The following is a 12519-nucleotide window of genomic DNA, read 5'->3' as shown; positions in this document are numbered from 1 at the left end:
CCTCCGGTCGGAAGTTATCGTCGTTAAACGACTTTAAAAAATCAATTTTGTCTGCGACGTTTTCCAAAAAGGAGTTAAGATATAGAAATGCTATTTTCTGAGATGATAGACCTATGGTTTTTCCTGATGCACATTGGTCAAAAATATGTCCGCCTTTACTTCCAGTCGTCATGTGAAAGAAATTTGAAAAACTGAATTTTTCAATTTTTTTATTTTTTAATATTTTTCCTTGAAATTTTACATTTAATTGTGACCCTTTCACAGATTCAGAATATGTAACTTGTTTAAAAGTCGATCTCGAGATATGAGGCATCAAAGTCCTGAGACGGAGTCCGAGTAGTTCAGTGGTTAGATTCGTGGACATGTGCCAAGGCGACCCGGGTTCAAGCCCCGGGTGCCGAAATTTTTTTTTTCATTAATTTTTCGCGTTAATTAACAATTAACAATTATTTAACAATTTTGTCTTAAAAGTGAATAGTTTTATATCATTTACTCAAAAACCGGACGGTAGACCGATCTAATGTTTTCAAATTTTTGTTTTCACTTAATCTAAACAAAACTGGCAATAACTCTTAAAGTTCTAGGAGTGTTATTGTCACAGGGTCAATTGGTACCATAACTTTAAATGAGCAACTACATTAAGTTTAAATTGTTGAGAAAACCCAAATAATAAAAAAAAGTCACCCCGAGCTAATTAGATAAAATTAAGAACTAGATCGATCTCGTTGCGAACACGAGTGGGTCTTTCGTCCAATTGTTGAATAGATTTAATAAAACTCATCAATTCAACGATAAAAACGTAAATCTAAGTGACAAATGAGTGAAAAAAATGTGCGGCACTCGGGGCTTGAACCCGAGTCGCCTGGGCACTGGCTACTCGGACTCTCGCTTCAGGACTTTGATGCTTAATTTCTCGAGAATGCCTCGATTTTTAAACAAATAACAGTAGAAGGTTTACTATCAACTGTTAAAATATGAAAAAAAAATATTAAAAAATTAAAAAGTCGAAAAATTATTTTTTTTTAAATTTCTTTCCGGTGACAACCGGAAGTGACTACGCATATTCTCTTGACCGAGGTGCACCAGAAAAACGGTAGATCTATCATCTCTGTTTTTTTTAGAAACCCGTCGGACAAAATTGACTTTTTAAAATCGTAAACGGACGATAACTTCTGACCGGAAGTGTATATTCATAATTTCAAAAAAAAAACAACACTATCAGCTCTAGATAAAAACACGTTAATATTGAAAATTTTAGCGAAATCGACAAAGCCATCTCCAAGAAATCGTCTGCACAAAATCGGTAAGAAAAAAAGAATAATAACTAGACACGATCTCGTTGCAAGCAACGAAGAGGTCTTCCGTCCTATTTTTAGAAAGAAATATGACATCATCGACTTTGATTTTCGACAACAAAACATGATATGGAAAAAGGAGTAAAGGACTAATGCTTTATTGTAAAGCTTTTTATAAGTTCTCTTACATTGCTTTCTTAAATACTTGCATTTCTTCCAATAAAGATAAAAAAGATTAAACTTGTTTACCTCTAGTCCCTAAAAACCCTAAATGGGCAACGCAAGAGAAAATCATTATACTGTTAAGATATATAAACGTATTATACCTAATCTAACTTGAAAAACCTTTCATAAAATGGCTCTCATTAAAGGGTTATAGATAAAAGATTTAAGAGCCCTTTGATCCCCTAATTTAAGGGACCAGCCCCTTTTTCTTAGAATCAAATGAAAGGACATTTAATTCTGAACACATTTTGTCAACAAGTGTTTAAAGTTTGTTACCGTTCTGGAGATATATGAGAAAAGAGGTTTTAGGGGCCGATCCCTTATCTCCTTATACAGTCCGTTTGACGAAATTTTGAAGTTGCATATTGTTGGGAACATCATTTTGAACAACTTTTCTTCTGTACTGCATTTCAAAATAGTTTTCCTTTCTGAGATATGGGTGATCAAAATTTTGGACTTTAGCTCATAAAAACCCTTAAAAGCGTTACATATGATAAAAGCATTACATTACTTGGATACATAACTGTGAGATAAAGATATTTGTTTTTATAACCTTTAAAAAAATATTTCTCAATAAAGGGCTACAGATAATTTTTAGAGCCTTTTCAGGGGCAAGTCCCGTTTTCTTGATATCAAATGAAAGGACATATAATTCTGAACACATTTGGTCAACAAATGTTCAGAAATTCGTTACCGTTCTGGAGATATATGAGAAAGAAGGTTTTAGGGGCCGATCCCTTATCTCCTTGTTTATAAAAAAATTGAAGGTTGCAAATCGTTAAAAAAAATCATTTTGAACAATTTTTCTTCTTTACTGCATTTAAAAATATTTTTCCTATCTTAGATATGGGTGATCAAATTTTGGACTTTTGGCCCCTAAAAACCCTTAATTACATAACACATGATAAAATCATTACATTGCTTGGATACATAACTGTGCGATAAACATATTTGCTTCTATAACCTTTCAAAAACATCTCTCAGTAAAGGGCTACAGATTAAAGACTTTAGAGCCATTTGGTCCCCTTTTTTGAGGGGCCAGCCCCTTTTTCTTGATATTAAATGAAGGGTAATTTAATTCCAAACAAATTTTGTTCAACAAGTGTTTAAAAATTCGTTACCGTTCTTGAGATATTTGAGAAAGAAAGTTTTATGGGCTGATCCCTCATCTCATTATAAGGGCCGTTTGACGAAATTGTGAAGGTTGCATATTGTTAAGAACATCATTTTAAACAACTTTTCTTCTGCACTGCACTACAAAATATCTTTCCTTTCTGAGATATGGGCGATTTAAATTTTGGACTTTTGGTTCCTTAAAACCCTTAATTACGTAACACATGATAAAAACATTACATTGCTTGGATACATAACTGTGAGATAAACATATTTGCTTCTATAACATTTCTCAAAATATCTCTCAGTAAAGGGCTAAAGATTAAAGACTTTAGAGCCCTTTGGTCCCCTTGTCTGAGGGGCCAGCCCCTTTTTCTTGATTTTAAAGAAAAGGTCCTGTAAATAGAAACTTTTTTTTACTTTACATGTTTTAACAAAATATTTTTCAGAAAAGAGATAAAGAAAACTAGAAAAAATAACGACTTTTTTCCATCTCAATTTTCGGGTCCAGGCGAGCTTCTCCGCCTTTTAAGACAGATCAAAATGAAAATAAAATAACAAATATACAATCGTTTGTCTACTTTCCCTGAAAGTTTGAACTCCATATCTTTTATTGTTTAGGAGAACTTCCACGGACAAGCAACCCCTCTTAAACTTAAAATCGCTAAAACGTCAATTTCTCAAAAACGGAAACGACGTCATGAATATAATAAAAAACCTGATCTGAAAGTTTCATGAAAATCAGCCAAGCTGTTTTTGAGAAATCGCGTGCACAAAAATTGTAAGAAAAAGACCTTAAGGATGACGTTTACTCAGAATGAAAAAAAAATCCACTGATGATAATGAAAAACCAACTATTGTGTGTTATATACCTTTTATTGTAGTGTTATTTTTCATTTTCAAAAAAGTAGGTCAATGACCTACTTTTTGAGTTAATGGCCATTGTATATTTTTGGAAAATTAAAGAAAAATCACTTAAAAATTTTACACTATGATTGAGATTTTCTTAATTGTGAAAATAATACAAATTGCTCAACACTTTTGAAAATGAAATACAATTTATGAATGGCAGTGACACTAAATACATACAAAGCATTAAGTTTTCCTTCACAATTTTTATAAATATTCCAGTCCGAATTTCCTCTATCACTTTTCAAATTCCTACCCATTTTTGATCCAATTTTACAAAAAAATGAATGATGATAATACAAAAACATTTATAGTATTAAACTACTTATATTGATCTTATTCTGTTGGCATATAATTTATATGAGGTCAATGATCAAAATTTTGAGATATGGTGTCTTTTCTTGTTTTTAAGCATATTTCAATATTCTTTAAATTCATGCCATACGGTTATTACAATGAATAAATGAGGTAAAACTACCAGAAAATATGCATAATTATATAGACTAAAATATAAAATTTTAACTTTTAATATCAGAGTACTTCCAAAAATGTTTTAGCAGAAAACAAAATATGCCAAATTTAGTCCGAATTTCCTCTGTTTGGCTAAAAGTCTATTTTTGTTTTGGCATAATTCCATAATTTAGTAGAAATATCGAATGTTATGTCAATAATAATTCATTTCACATATACTTTTTGTGTATAGAACAAATTTTACTTATGACATTGAACTTTATAACAATCCGAATTCGAGAACTCAAACCCTGAGTAAACAACACCCTTAAGGCTGACGTTTACTCAGAATGAAAAAAAATTCCACTGATGATAATGAAACCCCATCTATTGTATGTTATAGACCTTTGATTGTACTATTATTTTTCACTTTCAAAAAAGTAGGTCAATGACCTACTTTTTGAGTAAATGGCCTTTGAATATTTTTTGAAAAATCAAGAAAAATCCCATAAAATTTTACACTACAATTGAAATTTTCTTAATTGTTAATATATTTCAAATAATAAAGCACTTTTAAAAAGTGTTATACATTTTATGAATGGCAGTGGCATTAAATAGGTACAAAACATTAAGATTTCAGCTACAATTTGAAAAAATATTCAAGTCCGAATTTCCTCTATCAGTTTTCAAATTCCTACCCATTTTGGATCTAAGTTTACAAAAAATTGAATGATGATAATACAAAAACATTTATAGCATTGAACTACTTATATTGACCTTATTCTGTTGGCATAAAATTTATATGAGGTCAATGATCAAAATTTTGAGATATGGTGTCTTTTATCGTTTTTAAGCATATTTTAATATTTTCGCAATTCGTGCCATACAATTATTTTAATGAATAAGTGAGGTAAAACCAGCAGAAAATATGAAAAATTATATAGACTAAAATATAAAATCTTTACTTTCAATATTAGAGTACTGCCAAAAATGTTTTAGCGGAAAACAAAATCTGCAAAATTTAGTCCGAATTTCCTCTGTTTGGCTAAAAGTCTATTTTTGTTTGAGCCTAATTACGTAAGAAAGTAAAAATATCAAATGTTTTGTCAATAATAATTCATTTTATTAATACTTTTTTTGTTTAGAACAAATTTTACTCATTACTTTGAACTTTATAACAATCCGAATTTGAGAACTCAAACCCTGAGTAAACAACACCCTTAAGGTATCCAATGAACAATTGAGCCAGAGAGCTCGGGCTTTTCCGGGATGAGCTCGGTAGATTACGGAGCTTGAAATAAATTTTCAAAAAGTCGCACTATTTTTGATTTGACATTATTAACGATAAAGAATAAACAATTAATCCATAAAGTCAAGCAATATTTTTTTTTCTTAATTTTAAAACGAGTTATTTTAACTGTTCCCCCTTACGCTGATTGTGACGCTGTAGCATCTTTACGTCATTTGCCGTTGTATGACGTTATTTTTTTTCCCGCGGCGCTCTTGCAATAACGTGAAGTAAAAAATCCTAATTTATAGAGTAAAAGTCGCAGTGCACAAGTCACGTATATCGTCGAAAAATACTGAGTAGGTCGTTTTAAAAATTGATTTCGTAGATATTTTGACTGTGCATAACTTGAATTGGGGTAGTCTTTTAATCGTATGGCCCTATTCAATTTGCTCATTTTTTTGTATACCTAATTTCATTATCCAAATGTTAGGTCCGAAACGGAAACATCCATTTTAAAACTGACTTAATTTTTATGTTAAAAAAGGATAACATTTTGAGTAAAAGATAATACAATATATTTAAAAAAGTATTTTACCATGCGTGTTTTGCAGAGCTAGAGTTACTTCCCCATAGTGATTTGGCGGGAAAAACATCTATATTTAGAAACTACATATTCTTACCTATCAAACGAGTACATGTACATTGAATATATACCTTACAAGGCATCATTTTTGGTCAATTGTACATCGGATACCTTAATAATAACAAAAAGAACAGTGAAACAATAGAATTATAGAAGGGTCTTCTGCTGAAGACGGAAGACCCTAAAAACAAACAGAAAACAACTTCTACCTGAAAGGTGAAAATAACTAATAGTCATTCTCACTTTTTAAAAATACGTATACAAAGATTGATACATTTTTCCGTGAAACTTTGCCAAATTTCTTAGCAAGTCGTTTAATTTTAACTAGTTCAGGAATTAAATCACTCTTTAATATTTTTGAGCGATCGGAAGCAATGAAACTTTTTGGGACCGCATAGCAGTCCCTAAAAACTATGCCACTCATAATATATTCAACCCCATTGGACATTTCTTATTCCGTCCAATTTTCAAAAAAGGAGTATAAGAGTATATATACAACTTATAATTTCCATTTAAAATTAGAAGCAGATTTTTTAGAGATATAATATATTTGGCATTTTTTGTTGTAAAAGTCAACCCCACGTATAATACAATGGGAATTATATTACAAAAAAACCGCACCAATTTTTGGGAGTTGATTTTTATCAATTCTCCTACGCAGGTACTCTGGCAAACCGGAAGTAAAACGGTGTTTGGACATAGGCACAAATCATCACTTAGTTCTTGCAAATAATCGATTATTCCGATGTAATTAAAATTAGTCAGATTTTAAATGGTAGGACCAATTTAAATATTTTTGTAGTCGTACTTATTTCTACGTCAGAGTTCAATATATATAGTCCTGTTCAACCATACGCTCGGCTTTCGGCGTAAGAGTCTCTCTTGCTTGTCGGGGATTATCGGAGACAGCCGATGGTCTTGTTAAACGAGACTAAAGTTCTATTTTGCTAGGATCTATACAATTTTTCTCAAATACTTCGATTACTAATGCGTTGTTTCATTGAATTTAAAATTGTATCTTAAAATATTACACAACATAATTCATACGAGGCTCTCTCGGAATTCTTGTCAAAAGTGTCCGAGAATTTATATTACAAAATATGTACCTACTTCAAATGCATATAACCAAACTACTTGGCGTGCAATATAACATATTTTTGATATTAAACAAATAATTAAAAAAATAAATTAATATTAATCGAAACAATCAGCTCCCGACCGTACTTTGATTACATGCATGCAACTCTTCTTGTTTGGTTCAGTTTCAATCATACCTAAATATCTTTTAAAAAAAAAAATATTTTCGATCCAAAGTAAATCAGTTTAATTCAATAAAGCTTTTTTGTTACAATTTACTGAAATTGTTTATTTTGGTCCATCTGGCAATAACTGCATGCCTTTTCCTGCAGTAAACTAGAGGAACTGCGAGCAAGCTCACAATTGATACCCCCCGCTAAGAAAAAATCATAACTCATGTATTTTTTTCTATGATAGAAAATATTGGATGAATCTATTTCACCATCCATTTTCTATAAATTACAACTGCTCTACTTTTTAAAACTGTTAATGCTAATATGAGTATACAGACCAATTTCTATTCTTTAAATTCCATTTTAGTTAAAGTTAACTGTTAATGCATGAGGGCATTTGCATCCTTATGTTGACAAACATGACTCGAATCAAACAAAATTCCACATGTCAAGCAGCCATTTAATATAAACATTTTGAATTATTAGTATACTGAGCCCGATTTTTTTTTAAATAATGACCTTGAACTTCCTAAATTGACCTTGGGTCAAGGTCAAGACCCACCCTCAGGTTATAGGCGATCTTGATGTGAATTAAGAACTTCCAATATTTGTCCATTAGAAAGATACGGACTGGACATGAATTTTGCACTTTTCTACCAGTGACCTTGGCCTTCCAGAATGACCTTGGGTCAAGATAATGACACAGCCTTAAGTCATAAGCAATCTCTGTGTGAACTGAGAAATTCAAATGTTTCTTCATAAGAAAGATATGGACCGGACACGAATTTTGCACTTTTTCTGTCAGTGACCTTGACTTTGCCCAAATGACCTTGGGTCTAGGGCATGACACACCCTTAGGTCATAAGCAATCTTTGTGTGAACTGAGAACTTCCAATATTTCTCCATAAGAAAGATATGGACCGGACACGAATTTTGCACTTTTTCTGTCAGTGACCTTGACCTTGTCCGAATGACCTTGGGTCAAGGTCATGACACACCCTTAGGTCATAAGCAATCTTTAAATCGTTAAATATAACAGACAGACGGACGGACAGACGGACAGACAGACGGACGGACAAGGTGATTCCTATATACCCCCAAACTTCGTTTGCGTGGGGTATAACAATTGCCAAATAAGGTCATTTCAAAATTCGATTAACTTGTAAACTTAACATTTGCCGATTTGTAACATATCAAATGAGCTATTTCCAAGCATGAAGACACAAATATTCAAAAACTACGGATTGAAAAAGTGCAAAATGAAATAACAACAGGGCTTAAAGTAGACTTTTAGACAAAGTCGCCAAATGGCAATCTACTTTGAATTTAAAGCTGACATGAATTCATAAATACGCATTTTTTTCTCTTTTATCTCCGACAACCGCTATATTAGTTGTCGATTTCTATTGTTCTGCTCATCGGTACACACCCCTATAAGGCCAATAACGCTATTCATGCTTTATCGCATTCAGGTATTTCATTCACCCGAACACGTTACGTGGGACGAAGTTTGTTAGAACGAGTATTGAACAAAAATAATATGACAACCACTGCACGGAATATCCAATGAACGACGAAACAAAACAGACTAAAATCCTGGCACACATATTTCATAAATCCTCGATAATGATAATTTTAGAACGTTTTCCTGTGTATGTCATAACATCGCACATGCGCAAACCACACGGTGGCAGATCGAGCAATGTCAATGACCGCATGGATTTTAGAAAGGAGTGTTTTTGTAGAAACCGAAGGAAACAATGTTACGTTTTTACTTTCTTGGATTTACTATCGACATATATCTATTAGATGTAGTGCCACCGGCCGGTAAAATGCAGACGTTATGCACTCTGAATGAACGACACATGTGTTCGATGTGCATGCGAAGTGAAACAGTTATATCAGAATAACATAACACGGATTCCTTGGATATTCTTTAGAAGAATAAATATATTTTATGTTTTATTGAATGTATTTCCTTTCTTTTTTACAAAGATTTTACTACAATGTATAGTTTATACATTTAGAAGTCCGTGCATCCTAAATGCCTCGACCGAAAATCAGCCAACCGTTACTTTCTCAACCGGTATATATACCACAGTGGCAGTATAGAACCGATCGAAACTAATATGACGACCAATTGCTTTTATGAATTCATGTCAGCTTTAACTAGCCATTTTCAAATCCTGGTCGACAGTAATAAAACGTTAAAACATTTGCATATTTTCTGTCATTAAATATAATGTAATGTAGAAAACAAGAAAAGAAGTGTATTGCTGAAAAGGGTCATATTTATTGCACGTTTCAAATCTGGCAAAAAAAATTCCATCCATCCAATCATATTGGTCAAAAATGACACATCCTGCTCATTATTATAATATTTTCAGGTACTAGAAGTTTTCTTTTACTTTGATTCTTGAAAGACAAGTCTACTGTACATTGTTTTAAATGAATACGTACACGTAAAATGAATAACTCGTACGAAGTTCTTTCATATTTGCGTAACAGAATAAGTTTACCTTCTCGTTATGTTAGAGTCTTATTAACATTACAAAAAACATTTGTCTCATGAGGGTTTGCATTTAAAACTTCCATTGGACAAAGGTTTTTCTTAGAATTTATTAATATAGGACATAAAAACATAAATAGTCCGCCATTTTGAAAAATCTTTGAACCCGTAATTAAAATTTTTGAAAATGAACCGGGAAGATATTTCAAGTCGCAAAACCTTGATTTAAGTCACACATGCGACCTTTTTATTCATAAACTTGAGCCCTAAATAACGTAAGTAACAAACATAATCAGATTGCAAGAAGTGCATCATACTGGGTCAAATCTGAAAAGTGTTTATTTATACTCAAGTTTTACAGGTTACACGACAGGGCCCCACGCAGCACTGTTAAAGCTATAAAAATATCAAAAAGATTTAAACATTCATAAAACAATGCATCTATCATTACAAAATATTTATGTAAGGTTATACTATTAAGATTATGTGATACATGTATTAACAGAAACAGTTTGTAAATGCTACTTTGTATGGCACTTAGTGTGGTCCCCTGAAATGTTGACGTCACGTGACATATGTTCATAATTCTCCTGAATGGAGGTCATAAACAAATTTCAATATTACAAGGGCTTAAACATTTAAATAATGATTAAATTCTACTTTTCTGGTAGATTGTGAAAAGTTTTGCTGAATAGAGTGAATCTTACATTAGAATAAATGTCAAAGAAATGAGCTCCGGTTGGAATTTATATGACCTTCGCTTGATATTTAACGTATTTATTAATTCATTTTAAAGATTTCATCGAAGCAGCAGCACTTTAAAATATATTAAACATTCCCTTATTTTAAAATTAAACTATCGTAGTGATCTGTTTCGAGTATGCCCTTGTAAAAAGCGAATTGAGATAGTCTTGCCAATGTCAAACACATTGAACTTGTACATTAAGGTCACTCTGTACCTATAAAATTATGGGTTCAAAGTTAAAAAACTTAACTTTTTTAACTTATTGGACTTGCATTTCATCAAAATATAAATAAAATATATATGTATCCATACTATTTAAGAAGTAAGGTAATAAAACAAACACAGGATGAAGCTCTGCCATTCAGTGAACTGAATGATAACTGGAAGGTCTGGAAAGGTGACTGAAAGGCATAGCTATGCCATTCAGTCACTTTTCAGTTACCTTTCAGTCACCTTTCAATTGACTGAATGGCAGAGATTCATCCTGTGAAAAATTAAATATAAGTGGCTGGATACTTGTTTGTCTAATTCTCTACTAATAATCTACTATGCCAGAAAACTCAAATTAATTAAAAAAGAAAAAAAAGTAAAACATGTTTACATTAGAAAAATTATAGCATTTAGATATATCACTTAGAAAAAAATAGAAAAGAGTTATTTCTCTTTGTCATTATTGAATTATGTCGAATATAAGGGTAAAAAAACGCTTATTAAATATCTCCAAGTAAACAATGATTTAAGTTTTTAATGTGCACCTATAATAACATAGAAATTACAAATCTACTGGCAAGAAATTTAATGAATTCATGGTTTATGAAAAAGGTATGACGTCACAGGACGGTGGATTTACTTTCAACTCGCAAGAATAGAATTCACTGTCTAAAAAATAATCACAAGTCGTAAAAAAACAAGCACAATAGATTGGATTTAATGGTATTATGATGGTTTTTAGATTATCCTTTGTTCATTTTTAAAGTGCAAATTTCCATGTTAAAAAAATGTTTTGATCCGCCTCTCTCTACACAAAATATGCGTCAAAATTTACATTATGACGTCACATCGACAAGAGCACTGCGATCAATCAGTTATCTGACTACAAAGTTGCACGCATAGGTAATTTTTAATGTAGTTTAATGTTTTCGTACCCATAACAATAGGAAATTACTTTGTTAGCATTTTTTACGACTTGTTGTTTTGTATGCTGTCATAGTTAACATTTCCCGAAGATATCTTCAGGACAAGAGATCATGGACGGACCACTATAGCCCCCCCCCCGCCCCCCCCCCCCCCCCCCCCCCCCCCGCAAAGAAGGGCCATAATTAACATATCGCTCAAGAAGACATATAATAGAGACAGCTTATAATATGATCAGAGCACATAAACTTCGTACTAGTTTACAAATAAAAATACCTTATATATTCTTCTGAGTCTCTTTCAATTTCATGTCCTCTTGTTGCTTCTTCTCCATTTTCTGTAATGGCAGCAGCACCGTTTAGTTTTCCCAGGTCCTGTATAATGGTTCTGATTTGTTCTTGACGTTTTCTTGTTTTTAATGGGACTTTATAATTCCAGGATAAATTGTAGTCTGTTTCAGACATAATAATGTTTTTTCTTCTTACTAAGTCGTCAGCGTTCCTTAGACGTTCATTAAATGCATTTTTAAAATGTCTCAAAGGGATGCATTCTTCTTCAAACTCTACTCCAATCTCCGTAAGAGCAGTATATGTCCATTTAGATGCCCCTTTTTTCTCCAAGCGTGCCCCATTGGACATTTTTGGTTTACAACAGAAGATTCGATTTCAGTGTTATTTGTTTCCAATTAGATGTTTTCAAGCTTTTTTTAATATCTTTAATATATTCTTCAAGTTTATGTTGGATGCAGGTTCTGTTATCTGCAATAAAACAAAGAAAATGTATATTAAGTTAAACTATGAATATCACGTGAGTTGATAAGTGTGAGAGAGAAAATGTTAGAGAGAGAGAGAGAGTATAAAATTGATTTTATGATTTCCAAATTTATCAGAACACTTTTTCATTTTTCCGATTTTGTCACCACACACATGTAATATTTTTTAATGTGATGCAAGACTGCCATACCTATGCACGACGTTGTAAGAACCGTAGTTAATGTTTGAGCTGTTTTTTGAAC

At 32.1% G+C, this 12519-nt stretch overlaps 1 protein-coding gene across 1 annotated transcript in view; it reads right to left on the bottom strand.

Moving 5' to 3' along the window:
* LOC136273138 (uncharacterized) overlaps positions 1-12256 on the bottom strand; it is an 88598-nt gene extending 76342 nt beyond the window's left edge. The window contains exon 1 of the mRNA XM_066077235.1: positions 11781-12256. Coding sequence (XP_065933307.1) covers positions 11781-12142 — 362 coding nt within the window. The 5' untranslated portion in view covers positions 12143-12256. The remainder of the gene's footprint in view (positions 1-11780) is intronic.
* Positions 12257-12519: the final 263 nt, after the last annotated feature.

Source organism: Magallana gigas, chromosome 1, assembly GCF_963853765.1.
Source record: "Magallana gigas chromosome 1, xbMagGiga1.1, whole genome shotgun sequence".
NCBI classification, from domain to species: Eukaryota; Metazoa; Mollusca; class Bivalvia; order Ostreida; family Ostreidae; genus Magallana; species Magallana gigas.
This window is presented reverse-complemented; position numbering and strand designations above follow the sequence as displayed.